General features: G+C 26.9%; 1 protein-coding gene across 1 annotated transcript; it reads right to left on the bottom strand.

The window, feature by feature from the left end:
* Window positions 1-652: 652 nt before the first annotated feature.
* Window positions 653-24,879, bottom strand: LOC145181470 (kinesin-like protein KIF14). Its single transcript, XM_090071607.1, has 37 exons — window positions 24,165-24,879; window positions 23,723-23,957; window positions 21,908-21,930; window positions 21,173-21,266; window positions 18,229-18,371; window positions 16,291-16,429; window positions 15,545-15,691; window positions 14,661-14,779; window positions 14,471-14,569; window positions 14,000-14,073; window positions 13,787-13,916; window positions 13,496-13,559; window positions 13,259-13,364; window positions 13,053-13,134; window positions 11,910-11,953; window positions 10,539-10,597; window positions 9,829-9,866; window positions 9,550-9,657; window positions 9,309-9,381; window positions 9,133-9,207; window positions 8,574-8,660; window positions 6,423-6,488; window positions 6,174-6,275; window positions 5,985-6,033; window positions 5,491-5,567; window positions 5,369-5,404; window positions 5,042-5,140; window positions 4,180-4,256; window positions 4,034-4,106; window positions 3,745-3,799; window positions 3,441-3,560; window positions 3,191-3,262; window positions 2,498-2,733; window positions 1,941-2,087; window positions 1,726-1,863; window positions 1,555-1,635; window positions 653-1,458 (listed from the first exon to the last, which is right to left on the bottom strand). Exons 1-37 carry the CDS (start codon window positions 24,617-24,619, stop codon window positions 862-864), a joined length of 4,419 nt encoding a protein of 1,472 aa, XP_089927733.1. The 5' UTR covers window positions 24,620-24,879; the 3' UTR covers window positions 653-861.
* Between the last annotated feature and the right edge of the window lie 1,531 nt (window positions 24,880-26,410).

Consider the following 26,410-nt stretch of genomic DNA (forward strand, 5'->3'; position numbering starts at 1 on the left):
AGATTTTTTTGACTTTCCGGGTTCTGGATGACGTAAGATCCCTCCTGTCGTTTTTAAATGTTTTCAGAGAATTCCTGACGCAATTCTCGGAAATTTAAAATCTACTCGGTATTTCTCTATTGCTAATTTTAAAGCATGGTTTAAAAACTAAAAAAATAAAAAAAGAGATCAACTTGAGTTTAGGAAAATCTCATTTAAAAGAATACTCCAAAAATTAAAACAGAAGTTGTTATTTGCGAATTTTGTCAATCACCTCTCACTACCAATATCTTAAGAAAAACAATTTTTAACACTAGATAAAAGAATTCAAGTTGAATCAGAATTACTTTCAGGCGCGCTAATACTTTCAAGTGATGCTAATACTTTCCAATTAAACTGTTTTTGGTATCCTATAAACCCCAACAAAGTTATAGAAAAGTTTTTAAAATTGCGATGATTCAATGCTTCACTACCTTCTGGTTAACATTTATTGGGAAGATGAGATTCACCTAAGAATGCGAATGGAAACTAAAACTCAACGTCCATTCTTTACTATTTTAAAGCTCTAATTTTTGTATTTTTTAGAGGTTTTGTAGAGCAACTAAGTTGCTTCTAAATTGTTTTTATAATTGCATGGGGGTTTTAAATCATAACCTTAATAACAATGACATTACGAAGATAATTAAATTTTGTTAAAACCCTATAGAAAAATTACAAATATAGTAACAAAATATGAACAAATTTAATATGCTGTTGTATCCTATCATTTCTGTTTTCATTAGAAAAGTAACGTTTTAAACACCTTGAAAAATTTTTATAAAAAAAAAAAAAGTTAATAATAAGTTAACAACTAAAAATACACATGAAAAAAAAACCAACACGTTATCTTTGACTTAATTCAGAATCGTCATTGGAGTCCATATATCTACTAATAAACATGTCACGACTAACAGAAGATCTCCTATCCCATCTCAATTTACTTTGCAGCTTAATTTCCATTTCACTCAGGTCGGGACGCGATCTGTTTAAAGGACACAAAGATTGATTCCTTTTAAATTCAACATCTGATTGCACAAACGAAACCACTGACTGTTCTTCGCTAACATTCATATCTTTCTCTATTTCTTGAACAAGTATTGTAGCACCGACTCGCACAGCTTTACTTGCAAACTCGAACTTATCAAAACAATCTTGCAAAAGTACGATAATCTCTTCGTCAAGATGTTTCGTCAAGGACGCAAAGGTAGTCATTTGCTCGGCCGCTCTACAAAGGCACTTGGTAGTGTCAGCTAACTCAATAGGCAACTCGATAAATTCTTCTAAATTGTCAACATTTTTAGCTATGCTTGCTGAATGCTGGACTATATTTTGTATATTTTCGTTTAAATCCACAAGAGATGCAAGTATCTTTCGAAGAATAAAACACTCTTTTGCGTAATATAAGGCGCTGTTCAAAACACAAACATCTGCGTAAACCATCTAAAATCAAGTAACAAATGTTGCAACAGTGAAAGTTTAAAAAGCAAAATTGGTTGCTTAAAGAATTTAATTTTATAAACTATGTGTTTAACTTACCATGAAATCCTTGCCTCGATTCAATAGAGTAGTGCAAGAAGTAAGAATATTCATCACATCATCAACAAGATCATCAGACATCTGTAAAAAGAAAAAGAGGACGAGAAAATGCTTCAAAAGTTTTTAAAACTAAAAAGCATCACATTGTCTGATTATTAATAACAAGCACACCTCGTGTGACGCATTTATTTGTAAATATCGTATATCTTTGATGCCGTTTTGAACTGTACTTTCTGCTTCGTTGAACATGGATACAAGAAATTTATTTTGGTGTTCAAGAAAATGTTTACTTAGATTTTTCGAGGATTCCTAAAAATACAATTTTCGAAATTAAGCTACAGAACTAAACTGAACTACATACAAAAAGATATTCTTTAAAGCCTTACATCTGAAAAGTAAGAATGATTATCTTCTTCGGACACGTGATCAACAGCTCCTAATGACAAAGCGCCTAATACTTCAACTAGCTGCATAATAATCTTATTAAAATTCTGTTTTTTACGTTGGTTTGTCCCAAATGTTATTTCTGAGGCCTGGAAGATAAAAATGAGAAATTTGTAGTTTATGAATTTCAAATAAATATTGATTACACTTATTGGATTTAAAAAAATATTTAAAAGAAATAGCTTTAAAAACATAAATATGTAAAGTAACTTTTTAAAAGGGGTAAAAAATAAATGTTAAAAGGGACCCTGATGTAATACAAATTTATTCAATAAATACAAAAAATAAATAAATAAATAAATATATATATATATATATATATATGTATACATATACATATATATATACATATACATATACATATATATATATATATATATATATATATATATATATATATATATATATATATATATATATATATATTTATATATATACATATATATATATATTGCTATTAGTTTTTATTAAATATATACAAAATATTAGAATATAATACCTGAGATTTAAAACATGCTGCTGCATCTGTTACCAGTTTTCTGAATAAACGACACATTTTCTTCAACTCATCAAGTCCAACAGCCTCGTGTACTGAACATAACATAGATGCTGATATTTTCAAACTTTTGATACTACATGCCATGTTCACTAAACTAGCGTTATCAATAGCTTGAGTATTGTAATCAACATATATTTGAAAGATGCGTTGAATAAGGCTTGACATGATTGAAACTTCTATAATTCAAATTAAATATGATAATAAAGTATCAAAAACAAAAACAAAAAAAAAAAAAAAACAATCCACAACAAACACAAAAGATATTTAAATCAGTTTTTATACTAGCATAGAAAGAAAGTCAGTTTAGAAAATTTAAAAGATTTTGTAGTCATTATTTTATGTATCTTTTTTTCAAAGCCTAATGAAAATTCTTTGATATTTTAAATTCACACTTAAAGATTATTAATTTTTGAGGACAATCATTACAAGATAAATTTTTACAGTTTTTTATTCTATTTTAACTAACTTATAAATATTTTATTCATGCATGTTAACATCAACTATAGAACAGTTATGCTTATCAACTAAACAGCAATATTGATTAAAGAATTATAAAATCCTTAACATATACAACATATATCATACACAACATATAGCATATACAACACAACATATAATATATACAACATATACCATTTTTGTCCTCACATTCATCCAGCATTGAATCAATAAAGCTTGCTCTCAGTGTGTTATCACAGATTGTCTCTAAAAATAAGCTTTCTTGCTTTTTATTGAAACAATTTTAACTTTTAACTCAACAAATTTTAACTCAGAATTCCATTACTATTCAATGTCAATGCACAGGTGACTGACTTTTTGTTTTTAATACTTTAGGGGTGATTCTCTAATTTTGTTAACAAGCATAAAAAATTTAAAGCTAAACCTTCTGACTTTGTAGCATAATGATGTACATGAACTGAAGATAATCGACTTGACTCCAAATAAGTATGCGATGTGTTCATCTTACATATCTCATTATCTGTTGTATCTTGCAGATTACCTCCTAGCAAGAACATTTAACAAAGCTTTAACTTAAAATTTTTCAAGTATAATCATTATCCTAGTTTTTTTGTCTACTCAATGCTATGATTTTATTATAAAGGATGAGTTTAAAAATCACTTGTAGACATTTTTGAATAAAAAAATAAAACTGAAGCATATAAAAGTAAAAAAAATTAAAAACTCACCACTGAGGGTTTTATTTGTTTGAAATGAAAACAATTCGTCATATCTTTTGGCTGACTTAAAAAAAAAAAAGTGAGAAACTAAAAATTTGAAGTTTAGATTTAAGTCCTGGATATGAACAGAAATTGAACTTTCGTATGATCTTAAGAGCAATCAGATTTTAAAACCTGCAAAAGAAGCTTTTTTAACTTTAAATTTAATATTTAACATTATTTCATAACATTGATTATAAAACAAAAAATATACTGAAGGATTATTATTCATTACAACTTTGAACTAAACAAAAAATACCATTTCCATAGATTTGTTTAATGATTCGATAAGATTATCAGAAACATCATTTGAAACTGACAGCCTTGATGATCTAAAAATTTAATGTTGTTCCTTTCACCAAAATCTTTTCCAATAACAAATAAAAACCTTTAAAAAACACATACTTTTTTACAAGAGGGGCATCTCTCTCCCAAATTAAATTCCTTTTGTAAAGATTTGAAACACCTTCAGTAAAACAACCCTAAAGAAAATCATAGAAAACAAATTATTTTACACAAATGTAAATGAAACTGATAATATATAAATGAATTTAAAATATTCTTTACATAAAGAGGGTTATAAATAATAATTTTTCAATTTTACAATTACAAAAGCTACTAATGTAAATATGACACATTTAAAAAAACCGAAAAATCATTTAAAAATTGACTATGAATTTCCTAATGATCTTATCATACAATTGTAATAATGGCTGTAAAAGGCTTGTAAAAGGTTTTAAAAAATGGTTGTAAACCCCTTGAAATCACACATGTATATTGTTTCACAATCTCTAATCCATAGATTAGTTATGAGATATATATAAAGTTCTCTACCCACTTCCACAGTCTGAGGCTAAATCAATTAACGAAATGCTACTAATACAATAACAAGTATAAAAATTATAATCCTATAAATGCATTAGTGAAAAACAAATTACAAAATAATTAAATTAACAAATAAATAAGCAATATTGAAATACTGAAAAAAATTAGCCACTGATGCATTTGATATTACTTTTCAAATTGTAGAGTTTGGTCAAAGTTCTTTAAAGAAATTTAAAAATTTTTTTCACACAAAACCCAAATTTACTTTTTAGTTTTTGCTTAGTAAATTTAAATGGTTTGAATTTATTAAAATAAGAATTCAGTAAAAAAAGACAACTTCACCTCTTTATTATACTAACTTTCAATTTCACAGGTAGAAATTCCTCTGAATCCAAAAGTTACATTAACATACAAAAAAAAAAAAAAATTTGTACAAACTAACCTGTTCTCTCATTAAAATAAGCTCTTCATTAAAATCTTCTAGTGTCATCAAAGCTGTTTGGCACTTTTGGGTATCTTTAACACGTATTTGAAGCTGAACCTGAAAGTAAGTGCACCATCTTAAAAAGAAGGAGGATTGTTCCTGTGCAAATTTTGTTTTTATAGCAAGACATTTCAACTTTTTTTCATTTAAGCACTTCTCTAAGGTGTAATTTAAGGGTGTAAGTTTCTTTTGAGAAAATTGCAGTCTGCTGTCTGCTTTAAAAATATGGTTAAAAGTTTATTTATTTTTTGAAACTTCAAAATGTTGCTCTATAAAAAAAATTACCTCTCCATCCAAACAAAAGTCGTCACGAGAAAAAATCTAAGTAAAGAACATAAATCTTGATAAAAATATCTTCAGTAGATTATTGTTAACTAAAGAGGAATTTGATGTTAAATGCCACTTACAAAATGTTGCTTTAATCGCTTACTAATCTCATTAGCTTCTCTTATCAGCATAGAAATTTTTAACAAGTCAAAGTCTCCTGAATAAAAACCAAAATATTAGACAAACCAACAAACAAAAGAAATTCTTTATCAAACTTCTTTACACAGTTGAATTTCAATATAGTTTACAGCAGATATAACAAATATCTCTATGTTACAAAACTCAAATTTTCCTCATTATTTACAAACATATTTTTCTATATACAAAAACTTTCAATTTAAATGATTCACAATAAAGGGATACATTTTCATTTCAAGAAGCTACTGCATTGAAAAATTATCTTAAACTTTATCTTTAGTGATATGCTTTAGAGCTATGTATATTTTTAATAATTTTTGAGCTTTAGTAATAATGGGTTTCAATAATAATAATAAACTCTAACAATAATAAATGGGTTTAAATAATAAATGGGTTTTAAAAATAAAAAAATTGGTTTTAAAAAACTTTTTTATACCTTTCTCATTAACAGGAACTAAAATTGATGAACGAACTTTTACTTTTTCCTAAATTCATCAAGAGATATTACAGAAACAATTTTTATTAAAATTAACACACAATTTTTTTTTTTAAACAAAAAAAAAAAAACAACAAAAAAAAAAAAAGCAAATAACAAGACAAAACAAAAAAGAAATACAGAACACACTTTAGATGATTTCAGCTTGTTTATGTCATCTTCAATTTTTTTTCTTTGCAATTCTAGCTCTTCAATGATTTTTTTTTGGTTAGATTTTGTTTCTTCAAACACCTAAAAAATAAAAAAGAATATATTTTTCTTTTAGCTCAAGCACACTTCAAAATAAAACTGTGAAAAACCACTACACCTTTCACGTAACTCAAGAACACTTAAAAAAAAAAATTATAAAACAAATTAAAAATTTATTTAAAACCTAACCTGTCTTGCTCGATCCGCTTCTATCTGTAAACGCTCTCTATTGGAAGCAATTTGCTCTTCTAAATGCTTTTAGAAAAATATAAAAAATTTTCTATTGAATTCTATTTATATCAGCTATATTGAAGTTAAATACATTTTTTAAATATATTATATTACTATATACATACATACATACATACATACATACATACATACATACATACATACAAACATACATACATACATACATACATACATACAAACATACATACATACATACATACATACATACATACATACATACATACATACATACATACATACATACATACGTAGATACATACATACATACATACATACATACATACATACATACATACATACATACATACATACATACATACATACATACATACATACATACATACATACATACATACATACATACATACACATATATTACATTTATTTTATATATGTTAAATGTAATATTCACTTTTATGTATTTTTATGTAATTTTTTAAAATGTATATACATAAGAAAAAAACAAATAAAGTTTAAATTAACATGATGTAAATACAGGGGTGTACCTAAGTCACTTTACCATTTTAAAATACAATATCGTATTTCTATTATTATTTTTTTCTTTTCAGGATTACATAGTAAAATCTTTGGCAATTTAACCATTAATTAATTTACAAAGAAATGTTGAAAATAATTGAATTTTATGTTGAAAATAAACACTCAATTATTTTAATACAGGGTACTGAAAAATCCACATAACAATCATGCAAGTCAATTGCATCCACATAAGGTTACAGTGTAGCGTAGAGTAACCTCAGAAAAGATTATTGGGTCTCACTATTTTGAGAATCCTGATATAAATGTAGTTACTGTAACTGGTGACAAATATAGAGAAATGCTGGTAAACTTTGTTCAGCCAGAGATACCAAATGTATCATGTGGTAGCAGAAAGATGTTTTAAGATCAAATAATTTCTCAAAATTCTGATTTTCTAAGGCCTCTGCAATCACCTGATTTAACAGCACCAGACTTTTTTCTTTGGGTATTCTTAAAGAAAGAATGTACATATATAAGCCTCAAACTACCCAACAACTTAAAGCAAACAGGAGGAAATTTGTTCCACACAGCCTTAAATGCAAAGAACTGTCGTGGAAAGTGTTTTCAAAGAGCTTGTATTTGCAAATCATTTTTCATACATAATCAAAATAAAATTGTGATTTTTAAGCTTTGTAAACAAAAAGAATTAATAAAGTATATTAACATAAAAAAAGATATTTTAAAATGGTAGAGTGACTTATGCAAAATCAGTAGAAATGTATAGAAATATATTTAATGTTATACATTTAAACAAACATGTTATGTATTTAAAAATATATATAAAATTGTATATATTTAAAACATATAAAATGTTTAATGATTCGATAAGATTACATTTAGCACATATGTAAAACACAATAAGATTTAAATTTGTAACATAAAATACATTAAAAAACATAACAAATAAAAGGTAAAGTGTAAATTTCTTTTTTATATACAGTAGTAAAATTTTACAATAGTATTTCCTAAACTTCTTAAAACATTCTATTGAAAGTCTCAAGAAATATTGAGTTTTTGTAAACATGTCATAAGAAGACAAATTATACAACTTTTTTCTTAAGAGTTTTTTAGCTTGCATAAAAATATATTTACATATATGCATTTAAGGATTATTTAATTGTTGTGAAAATATTGGGTATTGAAGAGCTTTTAAGGTTTCCTATAAATATATGTATTTTCCCACTCTCCTGTAACCTTATATGTATTATACATTATTTTTTTAACTGATATTCAGAGTAATTAAAACCTTTTTTAAAATCTCCAAAACCCTTCTAAAATTATCAAACTTTCTCAAAAAAACTTAGCTAGTAGATGGTGTCAATTTAGAATTAAGCAATATAAAAAAGTTATTTATTATTTGTTGATTTATTACTTTTCTAATGCGTGCTAACATGAAAACACAGTTTTTAAACCATTATATAAAAAGATTATATATGACATTACAGAAATAGGGTATAGGAGTAATCTCTTTAGAGATTTTTAACATTTTAATAGTTGAAAAACGTTAACAAAAAGGGTTCAACAAGGAAAATGATGAAATCTCTTAAAAACCTTTTGTTGTGACTTTAGCTGGGTAATAATTTCTTTTGAATTTTGTTCTTCTTGGACTGCTTGATGTTTTTCTTCATTGCTGGCATCCTAAAGAAAAAAAGAATGACTTTGATACTTTTGATTGGTGTCTGAGCAAAGGTCAATTAAGCTAAACTAAATGATCTTATTTAACAGCAGTAACTTCAATTATTTTTTTTACGCAAGTTTCAATTTAATTTTGATTTCATATATCAAAATATTAAGCATTTAAAGCTTTTTTTTTTTGTTTAAATTGCAACTTTAATTATGTTACTAAAAACACATTAATGCTGTTCTTATTTAACATTATCAAGCTTCAATACAATTCTTGAAAATTTCACCAACTATTTGTTATGCTATTAGTAAGAGATTAAACCACCTAAATATGAGATGCTAAATTAAAAAATTTTTTACTGCATAATGGAAAAGTTCAAAAGTATGCTGATAACCTCGACAAAGAATTTAGCTTGATTCAATTGCAAATTTATTCAAGAAGATGAGGTTGTTAAATATAAAAGTTACAAAAAAATGCAATGCCCACCAATCTTTTTTGTAGCATAAGGAGCTGTTCTTCAAAATGACGTTTTTGTAGCAAGATGCTTTCCTCAGCTTTAATCTAAACCCACACATATCATGACATAAAAGTATTCTCAAAATAAATAGTCAAATTAAATTTAGACTTAAATAAGGAAGTTCACAATAAAGGAAATATGATACCTGTGCTTCCCTTATTTTGTTCATAGCAAGTTCTTCTGCATCAAGTCTAGCCTGTTCAATTTCATCTTCAAGCCTGAATAATAAAGAGTTTAAAAACATCAAAAAATATTAATCTTTTTTTATTCCAAAACACAAAAGAAATAATATTAATCTTTTTTTATTCCAAAACACAATAAAATTTTGTTTCAAAAATTGAAATTATTAGTAATGATGACACTTAATCACATTTTTTATTGATAACCTTTGATTTTGCTTCTCTTGAAGCTCAGTCTTTGCAAAATTGAAATCTTTCAAAACTCCATCAGAAACTGAGCGTTGCATGCTTTTTGCTTCTTTAGGATGATTAAACCTGAGGAAAGATAAAGTCTGTTTTACACTTTCTCATATTTAAAAATGATGTAAATTGGCTCTAAGTTTGCTGATGTTTGATAATGTAAATTATTCTGAAATGCACTGAATTATTACACAATGGAGTTATTTACAAAACCAATTATTTCACAACAATTTAAAAAGAACCAACCTAAAGAAGTGATCACCGCCAATCACAATTCTGTCACCCTAAAAATGATTTAAGTTAAAACATCAATCAATAGTTTTTATATTTTATGCATGTGATGCACAGTTATGCAACTAATGCACAATTGATCAATAAGAAAATCTGCATAATGATAACATTAACAACTTTATAATTGTTCCAAATAAATAGTGAAATATATTGAGATTTTAGTGATATTTTATTATAAATGACTTGATAACATAAATCGTTTGAGATAATAAGTTTTAGGTTAGTGCATATTTCTGCTTAAATACCAAACCAAGCTAATCACTAAAAATCAATGCGAGTTACAAAAAGTATAACTTCAAAATGTTGTTTGATAAGTATTCAATCTGTGATAAGCATGCAGTATGATGTAAGATAAGCATGAAATATGCATGATAAGAAAATAGAATGTTGCATCTTAAGCATGCAATATTTTAAGAGATAAGGATCTTATTTGTTATGCGATAAGCATGCAATACATTGTGTGATAAGCATGTAACATTTAAAAAATGCTGGTTGTTCTTTTTACAGCTTTTAGTAAAATTTGATAATGAAAGATTCTCTTGATCTTTTTATAACAAATGGATCAACTGCTAATGGGATTTTTTAAAGGTTGCTAACTTTTAGTAAAACAACTAAAATAATTATTTATTTCACAATGAAGCGAAAGAAGAATGAAAAAAACCTACGTGATGCAAAATGACTTCGTCAGTTACTTGCTCTCCATTAACATATGATGCACAATCATCTATAAAAAAAAGTTTCAATCTTCATTAAATTTTTATTCATTTATTTCATGCAGGATGCTAAGTTACTGGTCATAGTTTATATAACTAGGTTAAGTGATAGATACCTTAATTTCCAAAATTATTTTATTTTTTTGTGGTTACTCCAACTGATCTCTACAACATGCAAACATTTTTTTTTCCCTTGAAAATTACTATTTAAAAATGCAAAAGGAAAATTATAAGCAAGAAATGAAAGTTCTTCATGTGGGTATGGTGACATTTTAAAGACATTTAATTTATTCAGAAATTTTATGTTAAAAGAAGACAATGTCAAATTTCTAGTTATTACAAAGGCTTTCATGGTCAAGGTTAAAACCCACATCAAGAGGAATCCACTCAAGATCATGAGGGAAATGGCCAGGGTCATGAATGAGTCATAGAAGACTGTCCGAAAGATTATAAAAGATCCTGTCGGAGCAAAAATATTAGGCTGGAAAAAAGTTTTTTTTCTTTATGTTTGTCTAAAGGAACAGACAGTTCAAAAATGTAAGAAGACTCTTTAGAAACTGAAGAAAAAACTCCAGTCATTATCTTAAATGAGAAGTATTACACTGTTGACCCAGTCAACAACAGCAGAACAAACAGGTACATTTCTACCTTAAGAGTTGAGGAAGTACATTGTGACATTAAAACAATCAGTCAGACAAATAAACTAGCTGCTTTATGGTCTTTGGCTTTGTTGCTTTGAACAACCTCAAAATGTACCCTATACTTCTACTATCAGGCTTCAGGATGGCTGTCTAAAAATACTTAGAGAAAGATACTTATCAATCTCATGTTTATTCCCTGGAAACAAGCTAACTTTAGTGATTATGAAAACTTTGTCTTAATGCAGGATGGGACATCCTGCTGCATAGCAAACTTGGTCAAGACTGGCTCAGAGACAACACTAAACTCTGCCCTAAAAATATGTGGTTGTCTTTCTCCTCTGGATTGCATAAATTGGGCTCCATCAAGAAGTCTTGGCAATTATCTGCTGACAACATAGAGCACATCAGCAAGAAATTTAGGCTTTGCCTGGAGGCAATTGAAGCTCAAGAGAGATACTACTATTACTTGATACTACTGTTAACATTGTATACCTGATAGCATTATTGCTAAATAAATTTGTGTCCATTTTAATGTGCAATCTTTAATTTCATTTAAAATTTGTTAACTTATCAATGGGTAAATAAGCATGCCACATGCAGTAAAACAATTTTATCTCTAACAAAAAAACATCCAAACATGAAGTATTGTATAAACTACTTTTTACAAAGAAATAGTACTCACCAAATGGTACAAAAGTAACAACACCATCAGCATAATTAAGTGCACTAAATCAAAAAATTGTTTTTACAACATTTTTTCTTTAACAATTCAAAACTAAAATAAGAGTTAAAAAGTTACGAATAATATTTAAATCAAAAAATAACTAAAATTACAATTTTTTTACAAATCTGATTAAAAGCAAAATGTTTAAAATAGAAAAAATTTCATTTCAAAGATCAAGTCCTATTTTCAAATAGTTTTACTTTCCGTCTCATGTTTTTATTGTGATTTATTCTTATAAATTATTTCATACCATTATAAAATATTTTTATTTTACATTAATAAAATATTATTAACATTTTATCATTATAAAAAAATACATTAAAATGAAGAAAAGATAATCAATATAAAGTTTCCCTCAGATACTAGCAAATTGGAGTCACTGTTATATATTATAACAATTATGCTGATATATTATGTTAAATTTGTAGCAGATGGTATAAACAACAAATATTATCAGAAAAATGTGTTGCTGAGAACAAAACATGTTTGGAATTGTTAATTGCTAAATTGCTTTCTGGAGTTTTAGAACCTGAAAAGCAAATAGGAGATAATTACTATAGACTTCAAGAAATCTATAGTAATTATCTCCTAGTTGCTTTTCAGGTTATAAAAATTCATTGATTTTGACCATCAGATATTCTTAGATTTTTGGCATCAATGCTATCAAAAGTCTTAAGGTTCCAGTCTTCTAAATGAGATACTGCTGAATGAACCATTGCAATCGTTCTGTTGTTAATATCTGAATACCCAATAGTTTCTTTCTATACTTTATTTAGTGACTAAGATTGTAACTAAATCTAATTTTAAAATATGAAAGACTTGCCATTGCTGTGAACAAATAATAAAATGTTACAAAAGACACTTGTAAAATTTACTTTTTTTGTCAGATTAAGCAAGCTGTGTGTTTCTTGACTCAGTGAGTTTTACTTGAATAATTTTTTTTAATCAACAAAATGTTGAACCTGTTAGGACATTTCCTAATACTTTAGGTGTTTAAAAAGACTTAAAGTGTTAAGAAATTTCACACCTTTTTTTTTTTTGTGAAAGTAAAAAACCAAACACTGTTAGAATTGTGTTAGCTAAGAATTGAATATCATTTACCAGTGAACATCAGCAACTAAATTTCCATTCAGTATAATGTTTCCTTCTTCCATTGATTTACTTCCGCCAACTAAAGTTTCTCCTAAAAGTAAAAAATATTTTTTCCTTAAAGACCTCTCACTAACAATAATACTCAAAACCCAAATGTCCTTATAGTCAGTATGTCACTAACATGAGTAAAAACGATGTCAGTAATGTAGACATACCATCATTTAACAAATATAGAAGAATTTCAGCCAGTTGTGGATCTTCATTCAAATTAACTAGACTAGGTCTTTGATTTTCAACTTTACCAAAAGCAACACCTGATTGCTTTAGAAAACAAACAAAAAGAAATCCATGATAGAAATAGAAGAAAAGAATTTTCATTAAATTTTAATTTTAATAAGCAAGTGCTTATAAAAACAAGAATATTTTGTAACTTTTTTAGAACAAATACTTACTCGTAAATTTCTTGCAGCAGTCTTTTGTAAGACATTGGATTTAGCAATATCTTCTTGCCAATTTCTAAGGCAGTATCAAAAAACAAAGCAAATGTCATAAATTATGTACAAATAGTATAATTGATAGAAAATAAAATGACAAAAATAAAAGTCATAACCATTCCTTAAATCAAATACAAATTCCTATAAATCAAATAAAAAACTTAAAAAATACTTTGTCAACTGCAGTTTAAAAAAAAAAAGCTTAAATATTTTGTGTTTTTACGTTTTGAATTTGAATGATTAAATTACTTTGTTGTTAAAGCTAGTTCTCCTTGAGCATCTTTAAGTTTTTGACGCAACTCAGCAACTTCTTTTTCTAGGCTGTTACAACCTGATCTCCTTTGATAAGCCTTCAAATGTTTTATTTCAGCTAACATCTCTAAAAAAAATCAACAGAAAATTAATTACAGCTGCTTCTTAAAGCAGGAATAAACTCAATCATTGCTTTTTTTTGCAGCAAACCTCGTATTAGTTGAGATGTTCGGTCCTCATTTATTTTTGCTTTATTTACAATACTTCGAGCTTGGTGTGCATATGTTTAAAAGAATTAAAGAAATAAATATTTTAAATTGTTTTGCTCTTCAAAGATTATACTATTTGAAAAGGTTATTTCAAAATATTATTTCAAAATGTTATTTTAAAATTATATTTCTCACTACTTGATAGTATTTCCAAACTATTATTAAAATAATTTAGCAATAAATGGTTATTAAAGCCTGTAATTGTAATTTAAAAATTGACGGTTGTAATACAATGTTTTACAACACAATACTTTTATTTAAGGCAGCGTTTGTCATCTTCATCATAACACTTTATACTGGCCATAAATGTTTTTTATACGCAATTGTTTGCTATATTATAAAAATTTATGTTTCAAACCATAATCTTTATAATTCTTATGTTAAACTCAGAAAAGAAATTATGAAAAGATATCTTAATGTGCTTAAGGTTTCTGAAGCATAAACCTGAGATGGTGCAATAGTTGCCAGCATAGTAGTTTTTGCATTGCCTCCAAGACTTTCTTTAAGTAGCCTCAAAAATATAGCATAAAGTTTAATGCAACATACAAAAATAAATGCTTTTAAAATATATAAATTTAAGACTCAATAAGAAAATAATTTACCATGTAAGAACAGAATCACGATAGGGAATAAATGTTGCTTTTTTTTTTGAACTGATTTCAGAAAGAAGTGATATTACTTTCCCCAGGGTGTGCAAAGATTTGTTTATACAGCTGCCTTCCTAAATGTGATGAAGTTTTTTTTTTTAATCCCTTAGAATTATCCTATATTAATAGTAAAAAAACCAAATAAAATCAAACGATATAATTGTTTCTTTCGAATAGATGTTTAGTATTAATAAATGATACAAATATTTAGTATTAACATACATACATACATACATACATACATACATACATACACACACACACACACACTCACACACACACACACACACACACACACACACACACACACACACACACACACACACACACACACACACACACACACACACACACACACACACACACACACACACACACACACACACATATATATATATATATAAAAAATCAGTTATGGCATCTTGTTTTTGTGTTAATAATGAATAATAACAAATCATGTGCAAAGTTTTATATCAGTGATTTGAAATTGAATTTCAAATAATTTACATATTAGACAAACAAAGTTATGAGATTCCAGGAAAAAAATTGCAATACCTTATACACCTTATATTATTCTATACTTTACATGTTTTAACCCTTCAAAGTAATATGGAGAATAGTTATTTAATTCGATCCATTTAGTTTTTCAGAAATAAAAATGTATGAATATAAACTTTTCACAAAAAGAACTTTTGCTGCTTTAAATGCATAAAGAGTTCTTTTTTAACTTCAATTTACTTAAAAGACTGATATAGAAGTTTTGCTTATAGTATTATTGTTTGTTAATAACAAAAAAACAAAATGGTGATGCTTAATAACACATACAATCTAAACTCAACCTTCATTCTGGCAGAAGCAAGCTCTAAACTGTTTTTAACAGCATCACTGTCTAAAACCTTTGTTACACGTTCACTTCCAGCTAAGTCAATTAGATTTATTTTACTTGATCTTTGAAGTTGTGTTTCTGTACCTTCAAATTTTTCAACCTGTAAAAATGTAAATGTAAAAATAAATAAAGAAAAAGATAAAAAACATTTATACATTTATATATTATACATACATAATAATGTATAAATGTTTTTTATCATGCATGCATGCATACATACATACATACATACATACATACATACATACATACATACATACATACATACATACATACATACATACATAAATACATACATACATACATACATACATACATACATACATACATACATACATACATACATACATACATACATACATACATACATACATACATACATACATACATACATACATACATACATACATATATATACATGTAAAAGAAATAAATTAAAAACAATATAGAAAGCAAATTATCAAAGTTCCACTAATAAAAAAATTAGAGGAAAAAAGAGCATAAAGCTTCACTTGATAAATCTAGTAAGAGTTAAGTAAAAGTCAGATCCATAAGAATGTAAATTTTCAAAAAACAGAATATTGCAATATTTCAAGACATTAAAATTATGAAAATTTTAGATGACATTAAAAGGATGATAATCATAACAAAGATTCTTTAATGATTACTAAATTTTTTTAATAGAAAGAAAAACCCTACTTTAACTTGTGATAAAAGAATTGTAAAAACAGAATGAGAACGACTGCTTTTATCATTCATTCCTGTTGAAGCAGTGGCTCGATTTTTGTTTCCAACCTCTAACCAGTCAACTGTATCTTTATGTGACCCAACATTATGTCTACAAGTGTTAATTGAAAAAAAAATTTCTGATTTTTTTTTCATAACTGAATTATTATTAATAAAAAAAAATCAAAAACATGAAAATTACAGAGAATTTAAACCATTTTTAATTTCTATTCTCTAAAAATTCTATCATCTAAAAATGATTTTAGACTTAAAACTTTTTAGGGAGATCAGAAATCAGATCATTGAAAAAAATGAGGTAAATTCCCATAAATGTTTTAATACTTAAAAAGAATATTTAAAAAAAGAAAAAATACTATTAAATGTTCAAGTTACATTTTCAAGTTAACATTTTGCATTTTGAAAAGTTTTTTTGTACTTTATTGCTATACGCATGTCAAAATTTGGCACTTTTCTGAGCAAAAAATCTTGGAACCCTAAGATACTAAGTTGACAAAAAATAAGGGAAAAAACTTTTATTTCATCAAATAAATATACCCGTGAGGTTTAGTTTACACAAATGTAACTGCCTTAAGCTATAATCACTGCTTCAATCCAAGATCAGAACTTTGAGCAGGTCTTCTTGATGTATTTGTCTGTTAGCTCAGTCCAGGCATGAGATACTGAGCTGATGACTTGGTCAGTGATAGGGTTCAGTTGCTTACAAGCTTATGCTTGAACTTTAGCCCAGATATTGAAATTTTCAGCCCAGAAGGTAGAAATTCTGGTGGCATTTTCTTATCATCAGAAATGACTAATCCAAAAATCAAAATTTATGAGAGATACTTTGAAAAAATCATGATTTGAGAGAGTGCAAACTTGACCTTGTCTGGGATAACTGAGAACTTCAAAGATGAGATAAATCAATCATGACAGGAATTTCAGACCAGATTAACTGTGAAATACTTCTCATCTAAGAAGAAAATAATCAATGTATTCTTCTTAAGGATAGATCTAATCTTATTGGATTTTTTAAATCTGAAGAGCTTTAGTTTTTCAGTGAGTATTAATCTTTTTTTCCCTAGCTAAATAGTGCCCCAGCTTCCTTCCCAGTCTTTCTGACAGAGAAATCACTTACCCCAAGACCTAAGACCAAGTATTTAATTGTCTTAGCTGGGATGGTCTGGATCCTCCTCTTGATCTGGTTGACAAAATCCTGTTTAACAATTAAAATAGGTCTGCCACTTCCACGCTTCCTCTCTGTGGTCCCACAAATCTCTAGCCTAAAGTTGTCAAAGCTCTTCATATGAAAATGTCAAAATCCAACATTCCTGCATGAAGAGCTTTGAAAACTTCTGCAGTTTATATTCACCATTCTTTCAGCAAAATTATTTTTTTTGGAAAATTGCTTGGTACAATCACAAAGCCTATTCAAAGTTGAGGGCCAAATTTTATTTTCATTAAGTTGAGGTTTTTCATTAAGTTTCATTTTCATTAAGTTGAGGGCAAAATTCCTCATTTTTAAAAACTTTAAAAAAGCGTTTTAAAACTTCATCACATAAATCCATTTATTTACAGGTTTTATTAAATATAATACTTTCTTTTAAGACACAAAAAATTTTATTTATTTTTCTTTATTTAATGAAGTTAAAATTCAATTTCCCTTATTTTTATTGATACAAACTACAACTTTTATGATATTCAAAGAAAACCTAATCTAAAATTAGCTTCATTTAAAAAGCAACTAATATCTAAAAAGCAACTAAAATCTAAAAAGCAACTAAAATCTAAAAAGCAAAACATCAGCTCAATTTAAATGTGCTGATGCAAAAGTTTGTTAAACTTGTTGTTTTAATTCCCCAAACATTTTAGGATTTAAATTTTTGTTTTAGACTCATACAAAAAAACACTTACAATGCCAAACCTTGAACATATGGCCCATAATCTGGATGCTCTCGTACACACAGACGCTGTTTCCCCATATCATTCACTGATAGCAAGTCAAATATTTTCTCATTGTATATCTCAAAGAAACTGATTTGAGCTGAGTATACTTTCTATTTAAAAAAAAAAAGAAAACATAGTAAAACAATAAATAAAACAGTTAACAGTATAATAACCATGTACTATAACTGAAATTTAAAAAAATCAACATACTATTATCTGTAATTCTATATATTTTATATTTTTATGCTTTTAAAGTAGCCTGTAAATCTAACTTTACACTCACGAAAAAAAAAACACCTTTACATTATAAAATATAACTAATGCACAATAATCCATATGCCAAACACAGAAAAATCAATTTAGTTTGATCTTAAAAATGTCTTAATCTAACATATATGAAGTGTTTGAAATACAAATACAAATTCATAGAGTGCTAAAATAATTTTGAAAATAGCTTTGAGGCTGTTGGAAGTAAAAAAATTTTAGTAAAAAATTTTTTTAGTAAAAAATTTATAGACTGCCAAATGTTCAGCTTAATAAATACAAAAAATAAACATATTTTTTGATTTTATGGCTTATTTACTAGATAAAGCATTACAAGTTAGATTGAGATTTCTAAACTAGTTTTGACAAAAACTTTACTTAATGACCAATGATATGATAATTTTGAATCTAACATCAAGAATCAGATTTTAGTCTCCATGCTTCTTAAATGATCCTTAACCTGTTTATAATCTGAGCCTCACATATTTCTTGTGTTTCTTAGATTTGGAAAATCTGTATTATGCAAACATCCGATTGATGTGAACAAGCTGGGGAAGTACAGAAGAGAAAAATTTCAGCTATATGTTTGCCTGTATCATACCCTTGCTGGAGTGCGTAAATTAATGTTCACTTCCATCTGGGATGGCCAGACTTTTTGGCACGAGAACTGCATTCAAACACTTACGTGAGATGAAGAGCCGCATTAAATATTTTGTTAAGAAAATTTTTATGCAATCTTTTTTTAAAGATATTTTGCCTGACAAAAAACTTAGCAACTGGTGGCAAAATAAGTGTTTTAAAATACTTCATAAAATTAAAATTTTTATGAAAATAAATAAACTTTTTTAAAAGCATATGATGTGCATATACTTCTTTAAACAATTAAAATATCTGAAGAACTTTTTCTAAAAAACTTTTTGTGTACAAGTTTTATGCTTACTACTAGTTTTAATGTCTAATGAAAAATTTGAAAAAAAAAAAATTTTTCAAAGGAAAAAACTTTTTTTTAAATGTAAGCTTGTTTACAATTTCAAATTACCTAGAGTGTTTCAAAAAATTCATTTCAATCAAACTAAATAAAAATCTGATCCCCTTTTAGTCACACTAGAAAACCAGTTAAAGAATTGTTTAAAGAAATATATGCACATCATAAGCTTTTAAAGTAACAAAATTAAAACAATTATGAATGCTCCAATCAGCCACTAAGATTCCAAACTTTACTGGTAAGTCTCTTAAAACCTGGCTTCATGTTTGTAGTTGCTGTTCTAAGTAACTCTGACAAATGCTCACTGGTTAGATTTGCACGATACTTTGATTTGACAAATTTCATAGTGGAAAATAAAAATTCACATGTTGAAAAATTTTATACTAGCCTTTTTCAGTTGAGGATACTTAATTTCAGGCACTATCTTCCAAAATTCCAATAAAGTTAGTATTTTATGCAGCATCAGAAGATTTTGATCTTCTTGGAGACTTAATAGCTCCATTTCAAATTGAGATGCTTCAACCATATTTGTTGGAATTGGACAAACATCACTAATAATATTAAAAAAGAATTTACAATAAATCCTAAAGATGATTTAAGTGCATGGCAATCTTTAAACATGTTTTGAAAGTCTTCTAGTAAATTCTGTAATTTTTCCCTGTATGATCAATCTTATGATCATCATACTGAATTGAAGGATCAAAAATAATTATCTTCTTCATTTGAGGAAAATGTTCAAGGATTTTTAAAGTAAGATCTCTCTGAAAAAAGGTAATTTTTTTTTGAAAACTAAAAATAGTCTGAGCAAGGTCAGATATATTTTTTTCTTTACCCTGAAGAGACAAATTCATACTTTGTAAATATTGCATTATATCAGACAAAAACAAAAGATTTTGCAAAAAATTCATATCATCAAGAGTTTCAAAAGTCTTTTTTTTTCAATCAAAAAAGATTTAATTGGTTCTAATAATTTTACAAACCTATAAAAAACATCACTACTTAAAAGCCACTGTGCAGCACAGTAAAAAGATAGGTCATTTGGTTTGTCACCAAGATCCAATTCATTAACAAAGCTTTTAAACTGTCTATGATTTTTAGCATTTAATATAATTTACAATTTCCAACACTGATTTTAGAATGATTGAAAAATTAATCAATGAAAAAGGAAAAAAATGTTTCGCTACTAAATATTCTCAATGTATCAAACAATGAATTGATGAACAAACAATGAAACCAATAGAAAAAAAAAAAGCTGCATGGCTTGCAAGCTGCATTGATATTCCAAGAGCTGCATGCGGTTCGCAAGCCAGATTTTGGCCATCCCTGATCTAGATCAATCTGCGGTCCTGTAAATCATTTTAAATGAATAAATCTTTGAAATTTAGAAATGAAATATGTTACATAAATATTTTAGTAATATAAAAACTTGATGGACACAATCTAATTATGGTTGGTGGCACCAACCAGGGAACAATATAATTTTGTTGGTCATTTTAAAAATGCTAAACATGATAAGCCAAGGATTGAGGAGTACTCAGAACAAATTTTACATTCATAGTGATAAAACCAGAATAGCAGTGATTTTTTTCTTAAAAGTGTCGTTAATGGGTTTATACACCTGATATAGTATACATCTTATTCTTTTAACCAAAAAATTATCACCTCTGAGCAGCGCTGTTGCCCAGCTGATATTGATTGAAACAAACTATTAGAAAAGCGTGGTATGATTCCTTCATCTCCTTCATAACCCATCATCCTGTAAATATTAAGATTAAAAACTAATGAATAATTTGGTTTCATGGTAAAGTCAACTTGTTGCACTCCAGACTTTATATTCTCTAAAATAGCATTAAAAAGATTCCAAGTGAAAAAGCGAAAAAATAGAATTTAATTTATTGAATAAAGTTAATTTTAAAGAAAAAATAATTAATTTAGAACAAATCTTGTATAACAGGAAATAATAACAAGAAACAAACTTTAATAATAAGAAACAAACTTTAATAATAAGAAACAAACTTTTATGAATAATGTTTTACATAAACAGTCAAGTGTTAAACATACATAATAGTATGAAGAAAGTTAAAGAATGTATTTGATTTAGGTTTGATCTAAACAACCTTGATGTCCGAAATTATTTTAGAACATAATATTTTGGAGAACAAAAAAAATTATGCTTATCAAAAGAAATAATTCATTTTTTTTTTTTTTTTTTCATTTATCACAGACTTATTCCTCTCTACTTATAGCACTGCGACCAGTGCAATATTGACAATAAACTAAATTTGTTAATTATTTTAAATTTATGAACATAAAAAACCTTAGCTTACTTATATTTAAACAAACTGCTTTGGTTATTTTAAAAAAATTATCAAAAAACTGTAAATAACTTATTCTTACGTATAAGATTTTCCAGAACCAGTCTAAAAGAAGAAAAAAAAAATTCAAAGCTTAAAAAGCATATAAATATTTGAATATTGCACATTTGAACAAGTAGGTGAATAAAAAAAAAATTGTGCAAAATTAGAGCTTGAAGTTTTGAGAAATTTTGTCCACCAAAAAAAACAGCTGCTCAATTTTTAAAAAAGGATATAACTTTTTAATTTTGAACACTGAGTAATTTATCGGAATACAAATGAACATTTAATTTCTAAAAGTACTTAGGTCACAGGCAATATTGTGTCAAAATGTCTTGAATCATTTGATAGTCATAATCATAATTCGCGGAAAAACATAAATTAAGAAATTTCTTAAACCATGTTTTTTTTTAAAAAAAAATCCAATTTAAGACCAATCCAATCAATAAACCTTTTTCATTGAGTTTCATTCAAATTGATAGAAAAGTTATTTCTTCTAAAATAATAAAAAAATCAACTAGAAAAGTGAAAGATTCTTTTTTGGAAGTCTGCATATATTTGATCTGTGGTTCATATTTTTGTGTCTGCTGTAAAATTCTTAAAGAATAATACCAGCATTGTGAAAAGGTGTTGACCCATCTGTGCTGTAATTTTCAAGACGAACAAGTTGAAAATTTTTAACCTTGGTAAGGTTATATGGGAAAAAAGACATTCTTTATTGAACTTTTATATTAACCCTCCCATGTTTAAAATAAACAAAAGTTTTCATCAGCTTTGAATTCTAAATACAGTAATGAAACATCTTAACATGTATGAAGCATGACCAGAAATTGCTTTTTGCTACCTTAGATAAAATTTAAGTAATACAATTTATTATTAGCAGTATTTTTCACTTGTGAATTGCTTTTATGTAAAATGTGTAATACAGGTAGAATAGAATTTGCTATATTTGCTATAAGACAATCAATTAAAATTTTTTTTTTTTTTTTTTTTTTTTTGGGTATTGTGTAAAATACTTTATATAGGTTATCAGTTTTAACTAGTAGTTTACAATTACCTATGTAGTTGGATTTATTTGTAAACAGTTCATAACTATTGGCAACTAATGCAAATAAGAAGTTGACTGTAAGTACCAAGCAGATTCTATTTAGAATTTTGTGCATAGGTGGAATAGATTAAAAAATAAATTGAAATTAAATCTGAAAAAAATTTAACTTAAAATAAATTCTTTTAGTGCTTAACAGAAACAACAGACAGATTTTGAATGAAGCACTAAAGTATTCAAAGCATGCTTATGCTAACTCAAAAAGCTTTAATTCTGTAAAGAATCTAAAGCATTAAAACAATATTATACCTTTTTTTTAAAACTCTTATGATAGATATATATATGCTTAAGCTATGAGATGTTTCAGGGATAAAATATTTAAAAATTCAGTCTTTCTAAGGGTTTAGTTATTTTAAAAGTGCTTGTAAGCTTTTTTTTAATATCATAGCAAATGAATTTTAGTCCAAGATAAAATCTAATTGCTACCAGGGACTGGTGCAGAGTTGTCATATCTAATCAATTTCTTTCTTTAGTAAAAGATGGAACAAAAGAAAGACTATGATCAGTCATACTAAAGAGTTTCAAAGCCTTTTAAAATGTATAGTTATTAAGCATTTACATTCTACAATTTTGATTAGATATGTTATACATAAAATAATTAGTAAGTCATTTAACTGTTATAACTAAAATTGCTATTGCAGTAAACATGCAATCACTCATGTAAGAATATTTACTATATTTTCTTGAGTTACTTAAATAGTCAGGTTCAGATAAAATAGCAACTGCCAAAAGGAGTATATAAAAAAATCTAACCTGCCCATATGCAAAAAGACATGTATTGTAACCATCTAATGACCAATTAAGTAATGGTTTTGCAATTCGCTGAAATATCTCCTCTTGACTTACATAAGGTGCAGATTGGTTTAGTCTATCAAAAGACCAAAGTGAATGATCAAAGTTAAAGTCATAAACATAACCATTTTCACTATGTAATGTTGTAACGTTCCCATTCATTGACACAGCATTTTTATGACCAGAAAGAATTTCACTAAAATAAATAAAAATGGTTTAGTATAGATAGCTTAAAGAGAGTTCCAATAAAGCTTGATAAGAGAAATAAAGAAAAAGTTTTTTTTTCTCATTCAGTTTTGCTTTAAATTAAACTTAACATTTGTTTACCCTTTTCAGAATCCAAATAATTTTTTTAACTTTAAAACAAAGTAAAGAGTTGATCATAACTCATAACTTAATGTACCTGGAACTAAATGGGCGCAATCTTACAGCAACTGATATTGAGGAATCATCTTTATGCTCATTATCTAATGTATATTTATTCTTTTGAGGAACTTCAGTAACAAATGATTCCCTTAACTTTGACTGATTTGCTGATAAAGAACCTGGCACTGCTTTATTATTTTCTGTGACTAAAGTGGTAGTACGACCATAATCTTTGATAGATGCCTTATATTTCTCTTTGGGAATTATATCATACTTAATATCTTTTTTGACAACTCTTGTAGAACTTTTGTCTTTTTTTGTTATATCTCCTGTACTTGCACTAAAACCTTTTTCTAACAATCTTTTATCACCTTTAAATAGAGCACGTGCAGGAGTGTTACTTTTTTCAGAAAGAGGTGTTCGATTCCAATTCGTGCTGTTCTGTAAAAGCTCTGCTTCATTTAACCTGGTGTCTTTTCTTAATGATGTCATTATTTATATGAAAAACTGGTATCTCTAACATATAAAGTTCAAAAATTTCCAACAGGGGTAACTAAAATTACAATCCCAAAACAAGAGATATTTTTTATACTTTTTTATATTAGAGTAGTATATATAGTTACTACTGCTACTATAAATACACAAAAATATCTAATTATTTTCAGCTATTAGCATTTATAAAATTTAGCGTTTTTAGTGTTTTTGTTTTGAGATTTTACGCCAGAATTTAGGAAATAATTTTGATTGGACTTAGCCTTTTTATCGATCTTTTGATTGGCAAAATTAATTGACGAAAGTTGTAAAGCGTAATTTGTCAATATTATGCAAATAAATGTCGAAATTTTAGCAAAAAAAAAGGAAGACTGTCAAGAAAATGATTGCTAACAATATAGTCAAATCAATAAACCCTAACCCTTTTTTTATCAAAATTTAATAAAAATGGGAGTAATCCAATATATGACGGAGATTTTCCTTATTTAAATGGAAATAATTATTTTTTAAATATATTACACAAAATATTTTAGCTAACAATTTATGTAATAGTTAACTTACCATTACTTTACGTTATTTTACAATAATTTTTTTATAATATAATGCTTTTCTTAACAGTAATTGCTTTTTTTTTTAAATTATGCGTAGTTACCGTCATTTACAGGGGTCATTACATATTGGGTATCATATATTAGGGGCCATTCAAAAAGCGCGTAAAGACTAGTAGGTAGGGAGTATTTGTTTTTTGTGTGACAAGCTATTGCGGAAACTTTAGAAGCTGGTCTATGGAAAATTTATTTAAATAACCCACAACCCTATATTTCCAATAAAATGTTAGAATTTAAAAAGAAACTTCTTTTTAAGTGTGTAGGGTATCTTTACATCAATTTTGAAATCTGGAATTAAAATTATCTCAAAAAAGATTTTTCGGCAGAATATAGGGGACACTTGGGGTCTTCCAAACAATTTTTATCGACAAAAATTTGATAGCAAAATTGATCAAATTTGACAAAAATTTAAAAAAGTGGCTCCCTCTGGGGGATCTCATAAAATTTTTCCAATTTAATTTTCAAAAGGTACGTGTTAATACTTTTCCAAAAAGGGGTTGATTGTCAAAATCGGTCAAGCCCTTCTCGAGTCATCGATTCTAGGGTTTTTAAAGGCCGATTTCTGAGCAATTTCAAAACTTGGTGTTAACTTTCTGAGGAACTAAAAGAGTTAAAAAGTCCTATTTTTTGCTGAGGAAAATGTCAACATATCGCGAGGTTAGAATTATTTTGTTCTATCTCCAAGTTTAAACGTTGGGAGAAAGTTTTTGATTTTTTCTTAAAGTAAAAATTGTTTAAAGTTTTAGCTTTTATTTTTAAAGGAATAACAACTTATGCTTTAAATAATTTATGTTTAAGCAAATTATTTTTAAAAAATTTATAAAATAATGCGTATTATAAAAGTTATTATTACTAACTAAAAATAATAACTCATATTCTCCCAACTTTTAAAATTGGAAATAGAACAAAATAATTCTAACCTCGCGATATATACTTTCAAAAAATATCAAAAACTCACTGATTTAACAAGCTTTTGACTTTAGTCCGCGTAGTTGTATGCGACTTTCCCACTGTGCATTGATGAGTGTTACTATATTATAAAATTCTATGGAGCTGAAAAAAGCGGATAAAGGCGGATAAGATCGTTTAAGATTTTGATTAGAGACACATAAAAATAATAACTGCAAAAAATGAGTGATAAAATATTCAATGATTTTTTTTTTAAACTCATTTAAAGTTAAAA

Source organism: Hydra viridissima, unplaced genomic scaffold (assembly GCF_058129835.1).
Source record: "Hydra viridissima isolate aposymbiotic clone 2 unplaced genomic scaffold, HvirCarnegie_v1 scaffold_14, whole genome shotgun sequence".
Lineage (NCBI taxonomy): Eukaryota > Metazoa > Cnidaria > Hydrozoa > Anthoathecata > Hydridae > Hydra > Hydra viridissima.